The sequence below is a fragment of the Neolamprologus brichardi genome, chromosome 5 (assembly GCF_056152115.1).
Source record: "Neolamprologus brichardi isolate AB-2024 chromosome 5, ASM5615211v1, whole genome shotgun sequence".
Classification (NCBI taxonomy): domain Eukaryota; kingdom Metazoa; phylum Chordata; class Actinopteri; order Cichliformes; family Cichlidae; genus Neolamprologus; species Neolamprologus brichardi.
Window position 1 is genome coordinate 16,205,102 of NC_142108.1, and position 21,448 is coordinate 16,226,549.

The 21,448-nt window shown below is 39.9% G+C and overlaps 3 protein-coding genes across 4 annotated transcripts; all 3 read right to left on the reverse strand.

Moving 5' to 3' along the window:
* Positions 1 to 45: 45 nt before the first annotated feature.
* Positions 46 to 4,509, reverse strand: LOC102778666 (rho-related GTP-binding protein RhoA-B). Its single transcript, XM_006783370.3, has 5 exons — positions 4,396 to 4,509; positions 3,289 to 3,446; positions 2,911 to 3,031; positions 1,216 to 1,346; positions 46 to 1,121 (listed from the first exon to the last, which is right to left on the reverse strand). The coding sequence occupies exons 2-5, from the start codon at positions 3,442 to 3,444 to the stop codon at positions 948 to 950; spliced, it is 582 nt and encodes a 193-aa protein (XP_006783433.1). The 5' UTR covers positions 3,445 to 3,446; positions 4,396 to 4,509; the 3' UTR covers positions 46 to 947.
* Positions 4,510 to 7,130: 2,621 nt separating this feature from the next.
* Positions 7,131 to 9,137, reverse strand: LOC102778187 (cytokine-inducible SH2-containing protein-like). 2 transcript variants are annotated; one of them, XM_006783369.3, is made up of 3 exons: positions 9,024 to 9,137; positions 8,083 to 8,239; positions 7,131 to 7,982 (listed from the first exon to the last, which is right to left on the reverse strand). In XM_006783369.3, the coding sequence occupies exons 2-3, from the start codon at positions 8,219 to 8,221 to the stop codon at positions 7,477 to 7,479; spliced, it is 645 nt and encodes a 214-aa protein (XP_006783432.2). In that variant the 5' UTR covers positions 8,222 to 8,239; positions 9,024 to 9,137; the 3' UTR covers positions 7,131 to 7,476. The 2 variants fall into 2 exon arrangements, with proteins under 2 accessions (XP_006783432.2, XP_006783431.2); XM_006783368.3 differs by lacking the exon at positions 9,024 to 9,137 and adding an exon at positions 8,792 to 9,017.
* Positions 9,138 to 13,032: 3,895 nt separating this feature from the next.
* twf2b (twinfilin actin-binding protein 2b) lies at positions 13,033 to 20,613 on the reverse strand. Its single transcript, XM_006783367.3, has 11 exons — positions 20,427 to 20,613; positions 19,562 to 19,639; positions 19,281 to 19,459; positions 18,046 to 18,141; positions 17,868 to 17,972; positions 17,771 to 17,785; positions 17,630 to 17,671; positions 17,386 to 17,511; positions 17,052 to 17,202; positions 15,076 to 15,197; positions 13,033 to 14,979 (listed from the first exon to the last, which is right to left on the reverse strand). The coding sequence occupies exons 1-11, from the start codon at positions 20,449 to 20,451 to the stop codon at positions 14,812 to 14,814; spliced, it is 1,107 nt and encodes a 368-aa protein (XP_006783430.1). The 5' UTR covers positions 20,452 to 20,613; the 3' UTR covers positions 13,033 to 14,811.
* Positions 20,614 to 21,448: the final 835 nt, after the last annotated feature.

Consider the following 21,448-nt stretch of genomic DNA (forward strand, 5'->3'; position numbering starts at 1 on the left):
AGATTACTGATATGTGCTTAGAACAAAAAGTGAAGGTAGAGGCAGTTTGACCCCCAGAAAGCCTGGGCAGGTTTATTTTTCACATTCACTGTCCTGATCAGTAAACATCTCGGCTGTCAGCTTTTTAACAACTATTAATGGGATTCATTAACATGCTTGTGTGCACTCAGGCTCAGCTCACAGGGGAACGGCCAAAGAGTGGCCCGTATTAATCCATAAGGTTCACCATAAACTGAGGAGCCTAAAGCATAGACTGGCCTTTGATTTTCCTCACCACTGCATAAAGTTGAATTCTGATCCTAGACAGGGCTTTAATTCATTAGTTCAGTTTAATTCAGTGTTCAATCAAGTGATGCAAGTTGTCCAGATTCTTACAAAGTAATTTATTACACAAAACACTAAGTTTCCATTTGCATTTTAGCAAAAAGATTTTCCAGTCTCGCATTGTGCATGTGATCATAATGCAGATTTGTTTATGAAGCACACAAACAAATTTTGACTTTGTGTGCACGAGTTTGTCAATAATTAAAGGACTACGGGTCACAGTGAGCAGGTACTTCAACCCTAGTTGGCTGTGGAAACATTCCTCTGATCAGCTCGCAGGGCTTAAGCACTTAACTGCAGTTGGCAGGCTGACACCACGGTTCCCCCGCTGACCTTTTTGATTACATAGAACGTGTGGATAAAGGAGGTTTGATTATTATGGCAAATTTACTTATGTTTAAGTACAAAAAAAGTATTTTCCATAACTTCAAAGTTGAATACTGACAGAACCTGACTAGTTTTGCTTAAGACCAAAAAGAAATAAAGAAATAAAAGAAAAGTAAAAGCATTACACCTTTAGTAAAAACTGGGGAGAACAGTCTTTTGGGTGGGTGTGTTTGGGGGGTAGGTTTGACCTAATTCTCCTTCTTTCCCCCTCCAGGAAGCAGTCCTCATGCCTCCTTTTACAGTAGGACGCATTTATTACTCTTCTTTCCCCGCCTGGCCTGTAGTGCAGCCCTGGTAGCCATCTCGAATACTTCCCTCACACCATCCTTTGTTTTTGCAGAGCACTCCATGTATCCAAAGGCACCAATCCTGTTAGCCATGTCCCGCCCATCCTCAGGTTTAACAGGTTCCTAAAATAAATATAAAGGTCAAGAAGCAATGTTAGGAAAAAATCTTTCACTGACAAAGTTTGTTTGTTTTCTTGCTCAGGGTGTTAAGTTTTACCTGCTTCATTTTGGCAAGTTCCCTCCGAGTGTGCTCATCATTACGCAGATCCTTTTTGTTTCCCACTAGTATAATGGGAACATTAGGGCAGAAGTGTTTCACTTCAGGGGTCCACTTCTCAGGGATGTTCTCTGAATAAGGAGACAAATATAGCAGCATTCAAAGCAGAGACACACGGCTGTTGATTATTTTCCTAATGGATTACTGTTGCTCTGTAACCCAGCAGGAAAACACTAATGATCACAGAGTCCTATAGGCTAAGAGGATATCATTTAACATGTTTTGCTGTGCAAACAATGCAAAAATAAATAAAATGCTGACATTTGGCAGCAGGCAGAAATTAAACGATTATTTGTCTTAACTTAAAATCACTGCTAGTGACTTTTCTTTTAACTTGTAAAAGTTGCAGCTCTGGACTGTATGCGAGATAAGGTGGTGTGGACTTGAATCAAGAAGAGCAGATACTTTAGATGGAGAAACTTGAGAACAAGGTGTGCTGTAATGGTACAGATCACATGATAAATGTGCGTCCACTGTGATGTACAGAGGAGAGCAAACTGAGACTCATGGTGGGAGACAGTCATTACATGACTCCATGTCCAATAGCTGTTTTCTATGTTTCTGATTCTTAATATTAGATTATTCAAGCTATGACCAAATCTCAAGAATTTCCATCGGGTCTGTTTACAGTGAACTCTTTTTTCTCATTACTAATGGCACTGCAAGTGCTCAAGCCATTATTTACAATAAATATACACATATATTAAAAAAAAAAGTGGCTCCATAGTGTTATGGTTTACACATTCATCAGGTAGGGCATCCGGTGAATCTGCCAAATCAAACATGCCCACTGTGGTGACCCCATGTGAATGAGGGAGCAGCTATAAGCCAGTATCCTGTAGCCTCTAGTACACTTCGTCTTATTCCTGGCAAGATTACTGTGACATTATTGTCAATACTCCTTCTTACCCATGTACTGGTTCAAAACGCAGGCGCTACTGTTAAATATATATAGTAATAATATAGTGCATAACTCCTGCCTCTTCTGTATTACCATCTTATTTTTTCTAATACAGTTTTTTAATGGAAGCCCTTGTATTTAAACATTTAGATTTAACAGAGAAGCTGATCAGGTAAAACAAACAAATGGAAAGTAAAAAACATTTTACTCTGAATTTTCAGGCCAATATTTGAATCCTGAATTTGTCTTTTATGTGCTACACAAGGCAAAGACCTTAAATAGAGTAGGGGTTACTAGGTGGTGGAAGTAACTAGAAAGTGTTCAAAAATCACCTTTAACCACCAATGAAAACACAAAGAAGTGGCCCACATAAGAGTTTCAGATTTCAAAACAAGCTCCAGAGCTTTTAACTCAAGGAGAGCCTTCTGTAAACCTTGCTACTACTACCTTGCTAATTACTCTCTGCACCCATTCACTCAGTAAAGCAGTGGGCAGCTATCAATCCAGCGCCCAGGCAGCAGTGTGCAGGGATGGTACCTTACTCAGGTAGCCGTTCGGTGGATTTGAACCCCCGACTTTCTGATCATGGGGCGAACGCTCTAACTACTGAGCTATCCCCTCCCTTTTTTAATAGTCTTTTTCCCCCTCCCACAAAGCCTTTGGTGGTTTAGTAATAATAATTTAAAATTAAAAATGAGCTGCAACATTGCTGAGTCTCCTCTGTTTTTACTTACCAAGACTGTCAGGGCTGTCAATGGAGAAACACATGAGAATGACATCAGTGTCTGGATAGGAGAGCGGGCGCAGTCTGTCATAGTCCTCTTGACCTGCTGTATCCCAGAGTGCTAACTCGACCTGCCAAAAGTGTTTAGAAGCTGAAATATCTTCGAGCAGTGCACAGTCGGTAGCAGGTGAGCAGGTCAGACAATTAATTTTGCCAATAAGCAGAACTCAATCTGCTCAATAATTCAAACTCGTACAGGTTAGACTAGATCTAACATGTGAAAATTAACTGCCCACCCTGGTCTATAGGTTTAGCATTACATGAGTGCAGCCACTAGAGTCCTCCAGTTACAAAACACCGATTCTGGGAAGAAATAAATACTGCTTACCTGTTTGCTGTCGACTTCAATGTCAGCAACATAGTTCTCAAACACTGTGGGCACGTAAACTTCTGGAAACTGGTCCTTACTGAACACGATGAGCAAACAGGTCTTCCCACAGGCTCCATCTCCCACTATGACCAGCTTTTTTCTGATTGCTGCCATAGCTTCAGGAAAAAATATAGAAGATTGATTAAAACACGTGAACGTCATCTATATCAGAGTGGGTAATTTTATTTTATTATGCAGGAGGGGGAAGCATTGTCCAACTTTCTAACACTATGCCTGTGATAAACGATGAACTACCAGCAACCTTCAGCTGTGCTGGCAAAATCCAAACAAAATAACACCAGGGCTAACTGTGCAGCTTTCTGCGACAATATCATCACCATCACGGCTTTTCATGGTCCCCTGATCAGCTATACTGTACATGCTGTCAAGGGCCCATCGCGACATAGCTGGCTTACAAATTAAGAGTCATACAGTGAAGCCCTCTACTGTGATGTTACGTTTCCGCTCCAGTGTTTCTGACCCTCCCCGGCATCAAGCTCGAACAAAAAAAATACACATACATATCCCGTCAAACATTTATTCCATCACTACAACACTGGCCGTATTAACATGCAAATGTATGTCAGCGAAATATAACTAGGACCCCCGCAGTGGTGTTTGACCCAGATTTAGTCTAGGAGGATGTTGTGTTTACTGAAGCTAGCTAATCATCGAGCGTTAGCTTAGCCGGATGTGTGTGTCCTGTAAGCTCAATTTGAATGTTTACAATATAACTCGGGGGTGCTACAGTAAATGCGTACAACACGTGTGATATAATGTATTCAGGTCGTGTTTGTTGTTTGTTTCAAGCTGCTGAGCCGGAATCATTGCTTCTCCTTTCAGTAACAAACCGGTACCGGTTTAGCCTGCTAGGCTAGATAGCTAGAATTAGCTTAGCATAACGGAAGTCTATATGACTTTATCGGTCCGTTAGCTCACTAGCTAGGCTAGGCGAAATATTGGAGAAGACACACAGATTTATAGTCAGAACAATAGTATAATTACCCACAATAAGTGTTAGAAAATATAACAGCTACAGGATTCTTGAAAATATTTCCAACTCACCAAGTTATTAGTTAAAAATCTACTCAAATGAAGCCCAAGTAGTGCTTTGTTAGCTTCCGCCGCTGCTTCTTTACTGTGCGCCGCTGCTGAAGGATTAACAGGAGGGAAGTGAGGGGGTGGGGACCGCACAACAATGCACTACAGTACAACACCATACTTCTCAATAATAATAATAACAACAAAAACAACAACAACAACAATAATAATAATAATATCACTGTTTTAATCAATACTTGTATACAGCAACATAAAAATAAATTATTATTTTTTAGTTCAGAGCTTTTTTATATATTAGATTAAACACATATGTTATATATAAGGAGGGACAGAGTACCATATAATTATTGGGTTTTTTTTGTATTTTACTTTCTGTTATTGAAATTTGCGTTTCCTATATTAAACTTGAATAGAGAGCATTATTATAAAATTTTCAAGCAGGAACTGACACTCAAACCTGCAATTATATCTTAAAACTGCAACATCAACATTGTCAATAACATTTTATTACAAAGATCTGCCTGAGTTGTCATTATCATCATCATCGACTCTTTACACTTTTCTTCCAGGTGATACAATTTCTAATATAACTTTAGTCCAATATTTGAAGTTTGGGGAGGATGTGTCTTTTCATGCACTAAGAATTCTTCTTGCAACTGTGATTGCCCTTACTTTTATCACCGCTAAATTGTATTTCGATGCTCTGGGTGGGACTGATCGGCCTACCAATACACATAATTTTGGTGATAAGGGTATTATCAAATTTATCCATATCTGAGCTTCTGAGCTCTATACCTGCTTATATTTCCAAGTAGCATGTGCTAATGTTTGCATGTCTAGATTGCATGTCCAACATAGGTCGTTGGACGTTACACTCATACTATGAAGTTTAGAGGGAGTGAAATAAAAACTGTGTATTAGTTTATATTGCATGGATTTTCCCCTCTACCTCTTTTATGTATTTATGGATGAGCAATATCAGAAAGGAGTACATCAGAGGGTCAGCTGAGATTGAACACTTTGGAAAAAAGTTAGAGGTAAGGCTGAGATACTCTGGACATGTGCAAAGGGGGGGGATAGTGAATATATTGGACTCCATAACATAATGAATATGGAAATGCAAGGTAGGAAGAACAGAGAGAATGATCACACACACACACACACACACACACACACACACACTCTCTCTCTCTCTCTCTCTCTCTCTCTCTCTCTCTCTCACACACACACACACACACACACACACACACACTATATCATGGATATAGTCAAGGTGGATATGCAGAGGGTTGGGATGACACAGGAGGATCCTGGGGATGAAGTGAGATGGAGGCAGATCAGCCACTGTGGCGACCCCTAAAGGCAGGAGCCAAAAGCAGAGGAAGCAGTTCACTTTCCAATAGGGCAACCTTGGGGTTTTGTTTCGAGCTCGACTGATTGATATTACCAATCTATCAGTATTGGCATGTATGATGGCAGCTAGATAAAACTGTAAAAATTAAATAGTAGAAGTCTGATCTTTATTCAATGACAGTAATTTTACTGCATATAGAAATTACAGAAAAATTACTGTAAAATCAAATTACAGCAACTTTATTGTAAATGCAATTAGAGCATTTACAGAAGGTTTTTTTTGCTGTAAAAAGTGTTTACAGTAAAGTTTTTACTGTCACTTTTTACAGTAACTTTACTGACATCCAGCTGCCAGTAAGAATTTACTGTAGACTGACTTATCTGTATCATGAGTATTAATGGTCTGATCTAAAAAAAACTAAAGTTAATTTACTTTAGTCACTACTTAAATAGAATTTTAAATTGTAATGGAGTATTTCTACACTGAGCTGCTGCAACATTTACTTCAACCTGAGCTCTCCTCCTGTATCAGCATATAGCTCTTAAATGGCACATGGCTTCATTTAATATTGCAGTAAATCCCAATGAAAGAGCTTCATTCTGATAAATATCAATGTGATCTCGATAGAGATTTTGTTCTGCTTATCCCGATCATTTAACTGTGACCTAAGAAATGATTTAAGCCTTTCGACGGCAGGTTGGAGCTGAAAGGCACACAAACAGAGCGTGAGCTGGCAGTGCAGCAGTGTATTAATAACCGCAGCGATTACTCTAATCCTGATAAGAGGCTTTTTCTGCGCTGCTCAGTTCCAACTCGTGGAAACGAGCTCAGATGCGCTTCCATGAAAACAGTAATACCTCACATTTATCTGTGTGCTCAAGTGACCAGTAATTCAGAAGAGGGGAGGGAGGGAAAGACACACACACACACACACACAACAGCTGGAAAAACAAACATTTCCGAGATTTAATTCTCAGAAATGGTATTTATAATCCTCTTCTACAAGCTACAAACAGTCCCTCTTTGTTGGCTTTTGCATTCGTTGAAGAGCATTTGATTCGTTTATGTTTCCTTTCTGGAAATGAAAGATATCAGATTTCTGTCAGGATTGTGAACACTAAAGAAGTCCACATCACATTATATGCAAACACTGAATTGACAGCAGAACTCTGGGTACAGACTCTGCATGGTTCCTTTGTTTGTCTCACATGTTGTTTTGTCTCGTTTTGCAGTTTACACATCTGTTTGTGTATATTTGGGAGTTTTAATCTCTTCCACTGGGCTCCGGCACGGAGAAAAACTGTTTTTAAGTTACGAAACCCCAAATTGTTACTGTCATCTCTGCTAGAGCAACAAAGCACAGAGTAGATGTTTTCTTCACTGATTTATTATTTATAAGTGGAGGCTGCCTTATTGAAGAACACTCGAAACAGCTGGTTTAGGAGCTGCTTTCTTCTCACTGGGCCACATTATCAAAAAAAAGAAGGAAAGAAAACAACTCACATATTGGCATTGCAACTTTCACAGTAGCTGGGGTCGGCATGTAAAAATAATTGAATATTTATTGAAGAATACCAGCAGCAGTGCAGTAAGAATAAGCTCATTCATGAGCAGTGAGGTCAAGAGTGGTTTATTCTACATAAATATATCAAAGAGTCCCCGATTCACAGAATCGGCTCAACGACGCGACCATATTCCAGTCTGACTGTCCTGTCGCTGAGGGGCAGGTATTATACAGAGAAAGGATAGTCCTGCAAGTAGAAGAGCAGAGGCTTTGGGAGGGGCAGCTGGTTGGGGCAGTTAGTGTGCCTGTTGATGGTGAGGCGTGTCAGGTGCTGCAAAGAAGGGAAAACCTCCAGTTTGTGAAGCGGGTGCTTCAGCTTCATGGGTACTCCGCTCTCTTTAGCTGCGTGCTGGGAAGCGTCAGGTTCCATTTGGGGGTGAATGTCACTAGATGTCTGGTCCTGTGCTGCGTGGCCTGAGCTGGTGTAGTGCTGTACAAGGCTGAGAACATCTGGGAAGGACTGCAGCTGAGGCAGGCCAGGGGAGACAGAGTCCAGCCAGAAACAGCCCTTGCTGTACTCTATACGCACGCTGGTAGGTCCACAGCGAGTCTTCACTGACAGAGCCAGCATGTACTGAGGATGGCTGCTGTCCCGCACCAGGAATGTGCCTTCAGACTTTGTGAGGAGAGCTTCCCGAGCTTTACTTGCTGAGATGGGACCCCAGTACCAACCTGGGGGAAAAGACAGTTCAGTTATTAGTGTTTTTGTTTTGTTTTTTTTAATAGCCACATGGACACTGACACTAGAAGTGTTTAAATGTGGCTGGCATACCAGAAGTCTGCAGATACTGGAAGGTGGTGGTGATGCAGCGGAGGTCATCTGCTGGGTCCCAGGATGAAGGGGCAGGATCCGAGCAGGATGACTTTCTTTGTTCCTCATGATGGAAAATGGTCACCGCCTGTACAACCATTGCTGACTGACAGAACACCTGTGGAGACGAGGATGACCATGTAGGAAAGTTAACTAAGAGATCATCTGAACTATATTCCCTTAATTAATGCGGATTGAGTTGCTTATGTCAAATATGTCTGTCCCAAATCTCCCCGTAGTGTTAGCTGGTTGGAGATCTGTCGACACTCCACCACCCTACTGATGGAAGCATTATAATCATGAAAGTGACCATTCCCATCAGGACAACGGGAAAAGTGATCAGTCAGAAAAACGTTGTGCTTATTTACAGTGAAGCCTGCCGCTAAGGTTACAAACAGGGTTAAAGAGCACCTTAAAAAAGACACCCATCTATATTTATACACACACACACACACACACACACACACACACACACACACACACACACAACTCAAGTAAATGTGCCAATTCAGTTACGCTGAATCCAGCTTTATTTATACTGCGCCAGTTCATAATAACTCGTCTCTTCACCTTATTTTGTACCTTACTTTGTAACAAAGAGTGCCATAAGAATCATGCATACCGCAATAAAATACCCATATTACCCAAATCATATTAGAAATGTTCTTACCTCAAATCAGGAAAAACCATAAGGATTGAAACCAGTGTAAAAACAGCCCTGCGGTGAATATTTATAATATTATTTATATAATAATAATAAACGGTCCTCCAAAGTTTTCGGTTCAGTCCTTCAAAATGATTCAAATATATATAAGCGTGCTGAGCGCTGGATGTGCGACTGAAGCGCTCCCCTCACTGAGTGAGGCGCAGAGGAGACAGCAGCTCGGTTCAGCCGGACTCACCGAGGTTCCCGGAATCTGTTTCCAAGAAAGGTTTTGCGTTTCAACGCCCGCAGGGACTCATGAGCCGCGCGCTGCTGGCAACCTCGGCGTCTGGCTCAGTCAATAAGCACAACTTCCGCCAAACCTTTCAAACTAAGATGTAAAAGACCCGCTAAACTCTTAACTAAACGGGATGAATGGCATCGGAACCGCAACGAGCTGGGCGCTGTTAAATGGCCTCATTGTTTGCTGTCACGTTTGCAGGATTTAGTTTTAGTTTTGATTCTTTTTTTAATGTTATAATTAGTTAGTTTTACTCTTTTAACACTGCAGGTGCAAATTTAAAAAAAGCTAAGGAATAACAGCTATAGAAGTTTGCTTCTGCCACTGACGTTTTCTTTTTTTTATTTAGAAAAACACATATTTGTTTGTATATCTGTCTTTTGTGCCCGTAAGTCAAAATGGACTTAGAATTTCTAAATTTCAAGTTACATAAGTGTTAGGGTTGGTCTGAGACTTAACACCACATGTACCATGATAATAATAACTATAAATAAAGTTGTAGATTTTAAATGGAAAATTGATAAATTTGATCATACCCTATAATATTATAAATAATATTTTTTTTGTAAATAATAAAAATGTTGACAAATAAACAAAGTCTGTGGAACTTATCATATAATACATAGTAACAAAATTATTTTAAAGGTAGCCTTTATTACAACAGATCACTGGTCAGTGTAACTGTGTTCCATTACAGTTACCGTTTAAAAATGTGGTATTTAGAATACAGTTACTTTGTTAAAATAAATGGATTACACAGCGGTATTTTCCTGTTTCATATTGTCCCGGGTCAGGACTGTTTGGGTTTTTGTTTGACAGCTATGTTCTGTTGTTCCAGGCAGCAGCGTTATGGTTGCCATGGTTACAGGGTGCTCTCTCTGCGACTGTGTGTTTCCTGGGTGAGAGAGCGCCTTTTTGTTGTTGTTGTTGTGCTAAGCTAATAGGCAGAGTGTTACAGGCATAGGCCTAAAGAATGTTGCCTCATGGGCAGTGTAGTCCATGCTGCAGCGAGAATGGACTGCCATACCCGTTATGTGTCTGTGAGCGAGGAGGGAGAAAAAGGAGAGTGGAAAGGTACCAGTTGTCATTCAGCAGAAACGGGAGCTGGAAGCATGTAAATATAATAATAACCACTGCAGCCAAGAAGAGTGCCTGACGAGCCCAGTTGTAAGTGCGCTATTAAGACTCGACTGTACACCGTGTTCGTGTTTTCCTCCGAAACAATAAGGAGCAGCCTTTCAATGCCTCTCTCTGTCTCTGGCAAGCAAAGTTGACCCAGATAACAAAGTAAAGCTATTTTTCAGCTATGAGCCCAACACGGAATTGATGTATTAGCCAGAGGTCCCTTTACTATGCTTCGGAGCCGCGGACCTCCAGTAATAGTAATAAATCACACAGCAATACATTCATGTAGTTGTAAAAAGCATGATAATATATTAAGTAATCCAAAGTATTCAGAATACGTTACTCTCATTGAATAACGTAACGGAATACGTTACAAAATACATTTTGGGGCATGTAATCTGTAGTGGAATACATTTTAAAAGTAACCTTCCCAACACTGTCACTGGTACACTACACTGGCTGCATTAAAGCGTGTATTGACAAAGTCAACCTCTTATTTTGAAAGCTTCCGGTTATGTTCAGCTTACCATGCTGCTGTCGATAAGTGCTGCTGTCATGCGAAGGAATTATTGTTTATTTGCAATTATTCTGCGCAAGACTGTGATATTTTGCAATACCAACTTTAAGTGTGCAGACTGTAGTTATTATTTTATTGTATGACACTCGGTGAAGATTATGTCCAAACATTGCAGCATGTTAATATTTAATTCTTCAGCTCTTTATTTCTGTACTAAATGTTAGAGGTGGGAATCACCATACATCCCTCAATACAATATTATCACAATACTTAACGCACTATACAATATTATTGCAATATTCAGATTCTGTTCATAAAGGTAAACTTTATCAATATTCATTTTATCTAATATCAAAGTCTCACACTCAGTCTTTCTCTCATTTCAGTCAGTTTTATTGTTGACAAACTGAACGGTTTGTATTACAGTCTAGTCCAACTTAACTGAATGCAACCATCTGGTACAATTATAGCTATTCTGAACTATGCAATTTATCAAAACTATGCAGCCCATTCAGCAATTGAAGAATTTGAAAGTAAATTAAAACAAAATATAATTTTACATTAAATAAAGAAGTTTTAAACTTAATTAAAATAAAACATGTTTATTGCTGCCAAAAAAAAGTTAAACACATTTGGACAGTGAAGGAATGTCAGGATTCTTGCTCAGAAAAAGGAGCTGACCAAGATGCTCTGAAGTCAGAGCATGTTCCAGTCCACAAAAACGGTTTTTGTAACAAAATATCGATTACTGCTGTCCCTGTATCGATACATTATTAGCAAACAAAATATCACGATACTACACAGTATCGATTTTTTCCCCCACCCCTACTAAATGTGTTATGTTATCATGAAGAAAATTAGGTGTGGCGCCTTCCCTCTTGCAGATGAGCTAATGTGCTTAAAATTAGTATGTCTTCAAACAGGTTCATCCTAATGTACCCCACAGTTTCCATGTGCAGAGATAATGACCTCATGAAAGCTGCTATTCAGCTCTGAACCAGTTTTCCAAGAAAACAAGCTCAAATCAACTCAGTTTCCCATGAGATACAAAAGCAGCAGAACGCACAGCTGAAGGCTTCCGAGTAGAGCGCATTCCCGGAAAACACCAACGCACACACCCACACACACATCCACACATGCTGCACACATACACATACAACCAGCTGACCTCTGCTGCTGAACTGTGACCCCTGCTGCTGCTTTCCTGCATGACGTTTATCACCAACACATGTGCACAATTAGAGGGAAAGAAATGAGGACACACACACTAGAAAATACAGAAAACATTTTATTGTAGAACCATTGTAAAAGAACAGCCCTCATCTGATCCTAGTCAGAGCTCAATCAGGTCACTGATGAAGGCAACTGTAAATAATGTGGATGAGCTTGTGTCTGCTAAAGCGTGGACTGTGGGCACAGCACATGCCTGGGTAGTGTACTGTAAAGGATACTCCACCCTGAAGCAAAGAAATTCATGTAACTTCCCCCACAGATCTTGATGAGCTGAACTAATTATTAGTCAGGCGATCAAAAAAGATGGAAAGAAAAAGGCAGGAGAAGAGTGGAGAGTAAAAGAAAATTTTAACCCTTAACCGCCCCAGCTTTATTCTGGAGACCAGCAGAGCAGTCCAGTTCATACTGTATGCAACAACACAGATATGGTTTAACTGGCAGCTCATTATAGTCTGCACTGTTTCTAATGGTCAGCAGGGGGCGACAGAGAGCCGAATGAGAAAATGACCTCACTGCTCTCTTGATCTGCAGCCACTGATGAGATTTTGATCTTGATTGCTAGTTTCCAGTAAGCTTTGAAACTACACGTTGCTCATAGTCACATGCAGAGTAAAACAGTCGATAAAGCAGAGTATGCTGTAGGGAGTAGTTACCATGTGATCGACAAGTTAGTCGATCAGATGAGTGTGGAATATCCTCTCAGACTGACACATCTAGATTTTTTTAAAACTCTACAAAACAAGACGGCAGCAGCTGAGACTTTGAAGTCAAATGACCAATGTCAGAGAGGCTAACCCCAACAGTTACAGTACTATGTAAAAATCTCGAGCCAGCCCTCTTTTCTTTATATTTTGCTTGGAAATTGGTGTATCTAAATTTGAAACGTGCAATCATACATGGAAATGGGGTATATAAATGGTAAATGGCCTGTATTTGTATAGCGCTTTACTAGTCCCTAAGGACCCCAAAGCACTTTACACAACCAGTCATCCACCCATTCACGCACACATTCACACACTGGTGCTGGCAAGGCGAGGCCGGACACTGGCGCCACCGGGCCCTCTGACCACCACCAGTAGGCAACGGGTGAAGTGTCTTGCCCAAGGATACAACAACCGAGACTGTCCAAGCCGGGGCTCGAACCGGCAACCTTCCGATTACTCACTATGTGTTAATACACCTCTCTGCATTGAATCATATCTGTTATTAACCTCTGTCTCTCTTCCACAGCATGTCTTTTATCCTGTCTTCCTTCTCTCACCCCAACCGGTCGCAGCAGATGGCCCCGCCCCTCCCTGAGCCTGGTTCTGCCGGAGGTTTCTTCCTGTTAAAAGGGAGTTTTTCCTTCCCACTGTCGCCAAAGTGTTTGTTCATAGGGGGTCATATGATTGTTGGGTTTTTCTCTGTATCTATGAAGCGCCTTGAGGCGACTTTTGTTGTGATTTGGCGCTATATAAATAACATTGAATTGAATTGAATCGATTACAAGGCGAACTCCCATCTCTTGAGCCACGATCGCCCCGGTATATAAGGCAAAAACAATGTCTGTATGATTATAATGAGGTTGAAAGTCAATAATTTATGTGACCAATTTCCAAATTCTTCAGCACAGTCTAAACTCTAGTATTTTTCTTTTTTTTCTGTATTTTCTTTAAGTAGTATTCGGAAATAGTTCGGGAGGACATTCAGCTTTTTTCTTTGTTGGCTGCCTTTTGTTCTGTTCTCTGTCAACATTATCACACACTGCTTTAATAATTATCAGATCTGGGCTCTGGAGAGGCCAATCCTTGACTGGCAGTGATCCACTGTGCATGTCCAATAACAAGAAACATAATGCTATTCATTACTACGTATCAATGATTTGAACAAAATATTACACTTACATTCATCACTCCATTAGACCTGTTGTCACTGATTTTTGTCCAGTTCTTGTGTAATGTGGCATATGTCAGCCTTTTCTCCCTGTGTCCCTTCCTTAAGAATCCTTTCTTGATGCCCATCCCTCCATTGAGAGCATTTGTGATGAGGTTTTAGTGAACAGTAGAAAGGTTAGCTGAAGGGCCAGATGCATTTCTCAGGTCATGTTTCAGGTCTTTGTTGGATTTTTTCCCACTTCTTCAGGACCTGAATTTCAGAGACTGTTCATCTGCTGTTGATAGTTTTAAAGAAGTTTTTAAGCCACATTTATCCTCCACTTGTTCCGCTTTATCAGCGTTTTTACAGACACACTGCACACCATGTTGAGATAAGCCAAGATTTTGGCTAAAAGCTATTTGAGAATCAGGTTGCTTTATGCCTATTAAGCATGTCTTTCATAGATTTGAACTAAAGAAATCAGTTCTTTGTTGTTGTAAAACAAAACTGTTTTACTCCTTACGTTTTTTTAATTATATATTTGAATGATTCAAATGATTCATAGGTCAGTGTTAAGAGTCTTAACAAATAAGTAAAAAAAATCTCCTGAAAATGGTCAAGGACTGGACGCAAAATAACTGAAAAAGCATTCAGTGTTGAGAGAAAAAAACTATAAAAGACCTGCAGAAAGCTTGACTCCTTCCAACCAAAATCTAAAGAAATGACGTGTGGCCCAAGACTTTTACATGTTATTGTATGTTGCTATTGTCTATTTTTAGAGCTTTACACAGAGAGGAGGCTGCACATTGAAAACCTACAATGGAATGTAAGTTTTATAATGTCTGCTGCATGATTTAAAATGACTTTTAACAAGAATTTACAGTTTCATGATGATGATGCATCCCCTTTAAAAAACGATTAGATTAAGAAACTAGACATGAATAAATTCAAATCAAATAACAAGTCAATTCTTAGATATCGTGTTGTGTGCTTGTGTTATGCAAATGTGTGTAATGTCTAATTTTCTTCTCCGTTTTCTCCAGCACCCTTGATGAGGCGTTTGTTGCCCCTTTTCCCTCCCGGGCCACGGGGCTTGACAAATGCCTGCTTTAAAGTGTGCTCCATGGGGTGCACCTCCTCATACAGGAAGTCTTCTGTCAGACCATCACCACTGTCTATCTCCATCTAAGCAGGTATGGAGAGTAGGCAGTCATTAGACAGTTTACACAGTGACAGTGGTACTACAGATTATTTGTCACCGTCTCTGTGGGAGAGCTGTACCTTTTTAGTGACTTCCAGCTGGTAGTCTCTCTCCACCTCGTCCAGTAGCCTGTTCTTACAGCTGGAGTATAACATCCGCTCCTTGATGCTACAGGTGTACCCAGGCATCGAGTATATAAACACTGAAACAAAGATGAAGCTGATCTGTTGATATTTTCTGCCTCACACAATCAGCTTCACTAGCTACTTCACTACTTTCTGTTATAGATGACGTACTGTGCTCATATTTTTACTGCTAGAGTAATACTACTACTACTAGAGTAACTAGAGAAGTGCGATTCTCAGTTCAAAGTCATTCTTATTGTTCGTACACTGGGACTTGTGGAATATCTACTATCTGAAACAAGGTTAAGCTCCTGTCTCTTTAAGGCTGACTTAATTGTGATTGGCTTTTGTTGGTTTCATACAGGTCCAAGAGTAGAAAAAAGTTACTCAAAAAAATTATCCTTGATAAATGATACTTCTTGTGCAAACTCTGATTTCCTCATTTGTACATAAGCATCATTCATGACATGAAAATGTGCAAGACCATAGTGGGTCTTAAATAAAAAGAGACACAGGCCTAGATAGCTGCAAACGTTACATATTGTAGATCCGACTGGAACATCCTATAATTAAGCACACATGAGGCTAACCCCACACTGCTTTTCAGAGTATCTAACTGAATAATTCCAGCTCATTTGTTCAGTATAAAAATCGCTCGTACAAAAGGTTCAAACTAGATTAACAGCTCGGCAGCTGATTATAAAAAACAAACAATGTTTTTAAATAGGTTTCGCATGAAAAGGAGACACACAAGCTTATATCTCGTCTGTCACTGTCAATGGTAATTCATTTACACGTGTACTGGAACAAAACAGGCATTCATTTGCAGCTGTTATGGAGACTGGACTAGTCAAGTCCAAGTTAACACTCAAATCTTTTTAGCTTTTTGGCCCAGCCGCTGACAGAAATAGCTGCTATATCTGTAGCTCAGTCATCAATGTTCATAATTCTAACTGTTTGTGTCTGCTTATTGGTGCTGGCTTTATCAGAGCTTCTTCACAGCTGCCTGTTACTTGAAATCAGGCCAGTGAAAGCAGAGAACATAAACAACAGAACCAAACAACGAGGTGAAAGATGATAAAATCCCCCACAGACCTGAGGACACTGCAGAGTTCACATTACACAGCAAATGTGATTTGTCAGTATCTATAAAAACACTTATTTGTGAAGTGAATGAACTGAGTGGTGCAGTGTTGTTGATGGCAATTCAGTGCCCTTTTTTATATGTGTATTGTGCACACTTGTTAATTATTTTTGTAATTTTTATTTTCGTGTTTAAAATCAATCAATCAATCAATCAATCAATCAATCAATCAATCAATCAATCAATCAATCAATCAATCAATCAATCAATCAATCAATCAATCAATCAATATCTGGCATATAGGTAGTGGTTGTAGATGAGTTGGCATCTTTCATGCAAACTATGGGGGACCAATTTTTGGTGTAGCATCCACTTTGCGACCAGTTTTACCCAGTAACCACTCAGCAACCACTCAGCAACCAACCTGTCGGAGAGTATGCATTTTACCCCAGCCTCCTGGAGTTTGCCAGTGGGGTTACTGACCAGTCTCTTGACCTGTGTGACTGAGGCCTAACTAAACTTGCTAGTGTTAGCTAAAAGAAATTCACCTGGATGACCTTAAAGCTTCAAAATAATGGTCCCCAAACCAGATGATGATCTTACAATAGCTAAAGCCAGTCTTTATGTACAGTTTAACTTGTGGTCGGCAAACCACATGGTGTCACTCAACAAGAATTAGAAGAAGTTAGGAGAGACTAACATCCTGAAAAAAGTGGAGGTGATGATAGTTAAAACAATATGTGTGAACTCTGTAAGATACTTTCATTGCCCTTCACTTTTATAGCACCAAATTAGTGCTTTACAAGTCACAGACAGTGCGTGAGGAACTCAGTGAGTTTTTACTGACCCAGAGCTTCCTCCTGCTGGCCCTGATAGGAATGTTTGAAGATGAAAAAGTGGTATCTAGGTGAATCTGTGGGAATCCTGTAGGGAAGTTCGTGGATTTCTGTAGGTTTAGTGTGAACCAGCTCGATGGTCTCTCTGTCTACATCCAGCCTCTGCAACACAACATACGCAAGCAAATGTAATTACTTTTGAGGGGTCAAGTCATGTGGAGTTAGTTTCACTGGCAAAAACACACCCTTAGATGTTGTTATCAAATATATGTTGTATACTTTTTACTGTATACATGTAAATATTCACTGTTTAATGAGCTATAAATATTTTCTATGGGGGCTCACCAGCTGGATGTAGTTGATGCGTTTATGCTTGAGTTGCTGCAGAGCTCGTTTGGCCTCTTCTTGTAAAGGAAACGCAAGACCCTGAAGAGTCTGTGCCCGTTTGTCCAAGCCAAACTCCATTGTTACCTTCAGGGGAGGGAAAAAGATATTTGCACTGCTTCTTCCTCACATGAAATTCAACTAAATCAGTCAAAAAAACAAAACAAAACAAAAAATCTATGTCTATGCCAAAGACTTCACAAACCCTTGCTCTTGCTGTCGGAGTCCCAATTCGTCTGCGTTCATCCTGCAGACAGAAGAAACAGTATTGAAATCACTATACAATAAAGTTTTAACATAAACATACTTGAATTCTTTTATCATAATGAAAACAAAATCAACGTACCCACACAACTTTATCCTGCAAGGAAAACACACACAGGATGAGCACAGATAACTCACGTACCTATAAGAGTCATATAGCTTTGACAGCCTGTCTGTACCTCTGTGATTTTAATTCGTTGTAACTCCTGCTCAGCTGCTGTGAGAGGAGCTGGGGAGGAGCAGGAGGACCTGTGGCGAATGTATCCCTGGAAACACACGTCTTCCTAGAAACACAGAGACACCAATGGCTTGGTTGTGAGTGGCAGGCCATTATTATGCAGGAAGGACCATACTGACCTCCACTGTCCCAAATACTTCGTCTTTGATGTGACCTCCTCCAAACTCTTTCTTCAGTGTGGCACGAGTCGCTGCATACACCATCTTCTGCCTCACCTGGAGAACACCAGGACAGACACAGCGACAAAAAACCTTCACACAGTTTTACTGGTTTTCTGTAGCAGTGGTTCTTTTCAAAAATAAAGTATTTGTGAGTGGGGAAAAACAGCCTGTATAACAGAGTTTGATTACAATTTGTAATTAAAGAAAAAGAAAAAAGAAATCTATTACTAAACGGTGTCATTTTTATTGTCACGCAATAATAATAATAAAATGATATTATAATTGTTTCTAACAAGTTCTAGTTACATTGTTAGAAAAAATAGTTTCTTATTCACTAGCAAGGGCAACTTGAGCAATCAAACTCTTTTCCATTGTATTGATTTGATCAGAGTTAATGTGGGGGAGAGGTCCTGCACTAGCATGTGTGATTTGTTTTCTGTTTTCAGCTGTTTTTCTTACTGAACTAATTATAGTGTAATTTGTTTAGGAATAATACATGATTTTTATTATTATTATCATATTATTTTTATTTGATCATTTTATTAGCATTTTATTATTATTTTTATTATGATTAATTATTAGAAATTAAAATTTTTTTTGCATGAATTTGCTACAAAGTCTTTCTGTGCTCAATTTAAATTTGAGTTTAAGATGTTGGCTCACAATCAAATTAAATCAGAAACTGTAAATGTAAATAAAATCTAAAGATAATTATTTGTATATATATTTTTAAGTAAAAAGTAATAATTTTTTGATTTTATTCTCTAAAAAGAGAATAAAATTCTCTAAAAATAGAATAAAATCAGACAGCCTTTCTCTTACTTTTTAGATGATCTCTGAGCTGTTTTTTTTTCCTTTTTAAGAAATAAATTGCTGTTAACTACCTTAAATAAAACAGAATTGAAAACAAAATGTAAAAACAAACTAAAAAACATAATATCTCTGATTCTAATATTTTTGGAGAAGGCAGCAACACATCAGATATGTTACTGATCTTAAATTATATTTAAAAAAAATCTATTTTCAATGTGTGTTCACTAACAATAAGCATAAACTGACTTTAGCCTCAACTTAAACTAATATTAAGACATTTTTGCCACTAAACATGAAGTTATTTTGATTCTTCCACAGGACACTGTCCTACTTTTATGTCAGTCTACAGTGATGGTTTCTTAAATGTGCTGCACACATACTGGTGATTGGTCAGGTGACCATGCGATGAAGATCCACTCATAACCCTGCGCGTTCTTGGAGTCCAGGCGGTAGAGGATGTAGCAAGGCTCCAGAGGCGTGAGCAGAGGAAGCAGGAACTGGTCATAATCCTTGTCCCAGCTCCGGGCTGGTTCTTTGTATGAATGTAGCACCAATTCCTCTGCAGAGAGAAAAAAGTGAACAAAGTCAAGATTTGGAGATGTTTAATGAAAGCTCACTTATATCAAAATACTGTAAAATGCCACAAATATTCAATTTTTACCGTTTCTGATAATAATCTTCAGGATTCTGATGGCACCTCCCCTCGCTCGGGCCAAAAAATCTTTCAGCTCAGATGTTGCTTAAGTAACCAGATATAAGGCAGACAAGTCAAAACTGAGGATGGGTGGTTGAAAGCCAGTGAGACAGAGCTGACCAAGTAACAACCTGAAACTCTACTTCAGGGAAAAAATTTGATCCACTGCCAGATGGTCACACCATCACCTGCAGTGACTCAGAGAGCAAACATGTGCCCCCCAAGAATCACTGAAGGATCTGATCGACCATCGTCGATAAATCCCCCAATTTGAAAAGCCTAAGGACAGAGCGTCATCACAGAAAACTCAAACTTTGATTGTTTGTTATGTACTTTCCTTCTCTCTTGCCATGGTTACCAAACACAGCGCTCTCATTAATGATGCAAGATCAGGTGAGAAAGGTGAGAGAGGTTCGCTTCCGTCAGCCTGCCCACCTTCATGCTCCGATTACCAAAAGCCATAACACACATAAAAAGCAATGTATGCATGAGATTCAACTATAAGAGCCTGAATGTGCTAAACATTGTTAGCACTGACATCACAAAGGTGAAGAGAAGTTTTAAATGACTAAGAACAGATTAAAAATGTTAGCACATACTTTTATAATAACACAGGATAAATTAGCCTAAAGAAGCTAAGCGATCACTTGGGAACAATCTTTAATTTTTTTTGCAGAAAAACATCAGAAGATGTGAAGATGTGTTATTAGCAGCAGTGTAGCTCAGAGTCTGTTAATAAAAAAGCATTTAAAAAGCTTTTCAAACTGAGCTCAGGGACAACTGGGATAAAACTTAAATGCACAGTTTACATTTAAAAAAATAAACAACTTACCAATAATTCCAGTTTGGTGAGACATCTTTTGGCAGTAAGTTTTCACCGCTTCACACTCCTCTCATCCAACAAGGACCAGGTCCAGGTCACAGTGTGTCCTCGCTCTTCTTGCTCAGCAGGTAGGCTGAGCTGATGGCAGACGGAGGGACCCACGCGCACCAGTGACATAAACGCCTTGAGGGTGACTCAGGAGCTTCCTAACACTTGAAATACAATCTGCGGAACTGTGGCTGATGAGTAATAACGTGCCTGTCAGGGGATATGCCACCCTCACCACTGATCTAAAACTCTTTGCGTATCGATGACCACAACTTTAATAGTCTCGGCAGGGGAGTGTCTCGCAGGTCACATACTGTCCTGTACTGTACCCTGCGGGAGGGCTCTGCAGAAACCCACCACACATGACGTCGGGGGTCAGTGCCGCATTTTCAGATGCTGCCACATGTAATGGCAACTGATAACTCGATCAAAGAGTGGCTGATCAGCTGCAGCAGACGCATGATCTCAAATTCCAGCCACCTGGTCACAGAAATGTGACACCAAGCAAGAATCTGACCGCAACACTTCAACATTGTTTCCTGGACTAAGAATTTAGAGGGTGGGGGCCTCAGGTATTCACAGTATATTTTGTGCCTTTGATCTGCAAGGTTAGCTCCAAAAACCAATGAAAGGGTGAACAGGGAGAATAGGGCAGCTACATAAAGCAACCTTAAGTGTTAAAACACGAGAATATGAGGTTTCTGATGAGAAGACTGAAGTATCCTGAGGTGTAAACTGAAGAGATCCAAACATTAAGTGTCCCTGAATGGTCTGAACAAAAGGATGTAGGAACTAACAAGCTCACGAAAGTAACACACACACACACACACACACACACACATGCACAGAGGTGGGTGAGAGAAATATAAGTGTGTACCTGTGAGGTTACCTGTGATGGGATCATCCATTATTCACTCAGTGGTGAGTACAGAACCCAAGCATCTATACATTATTTAACACAGCACCCCCCCCCCCCCCCCCCG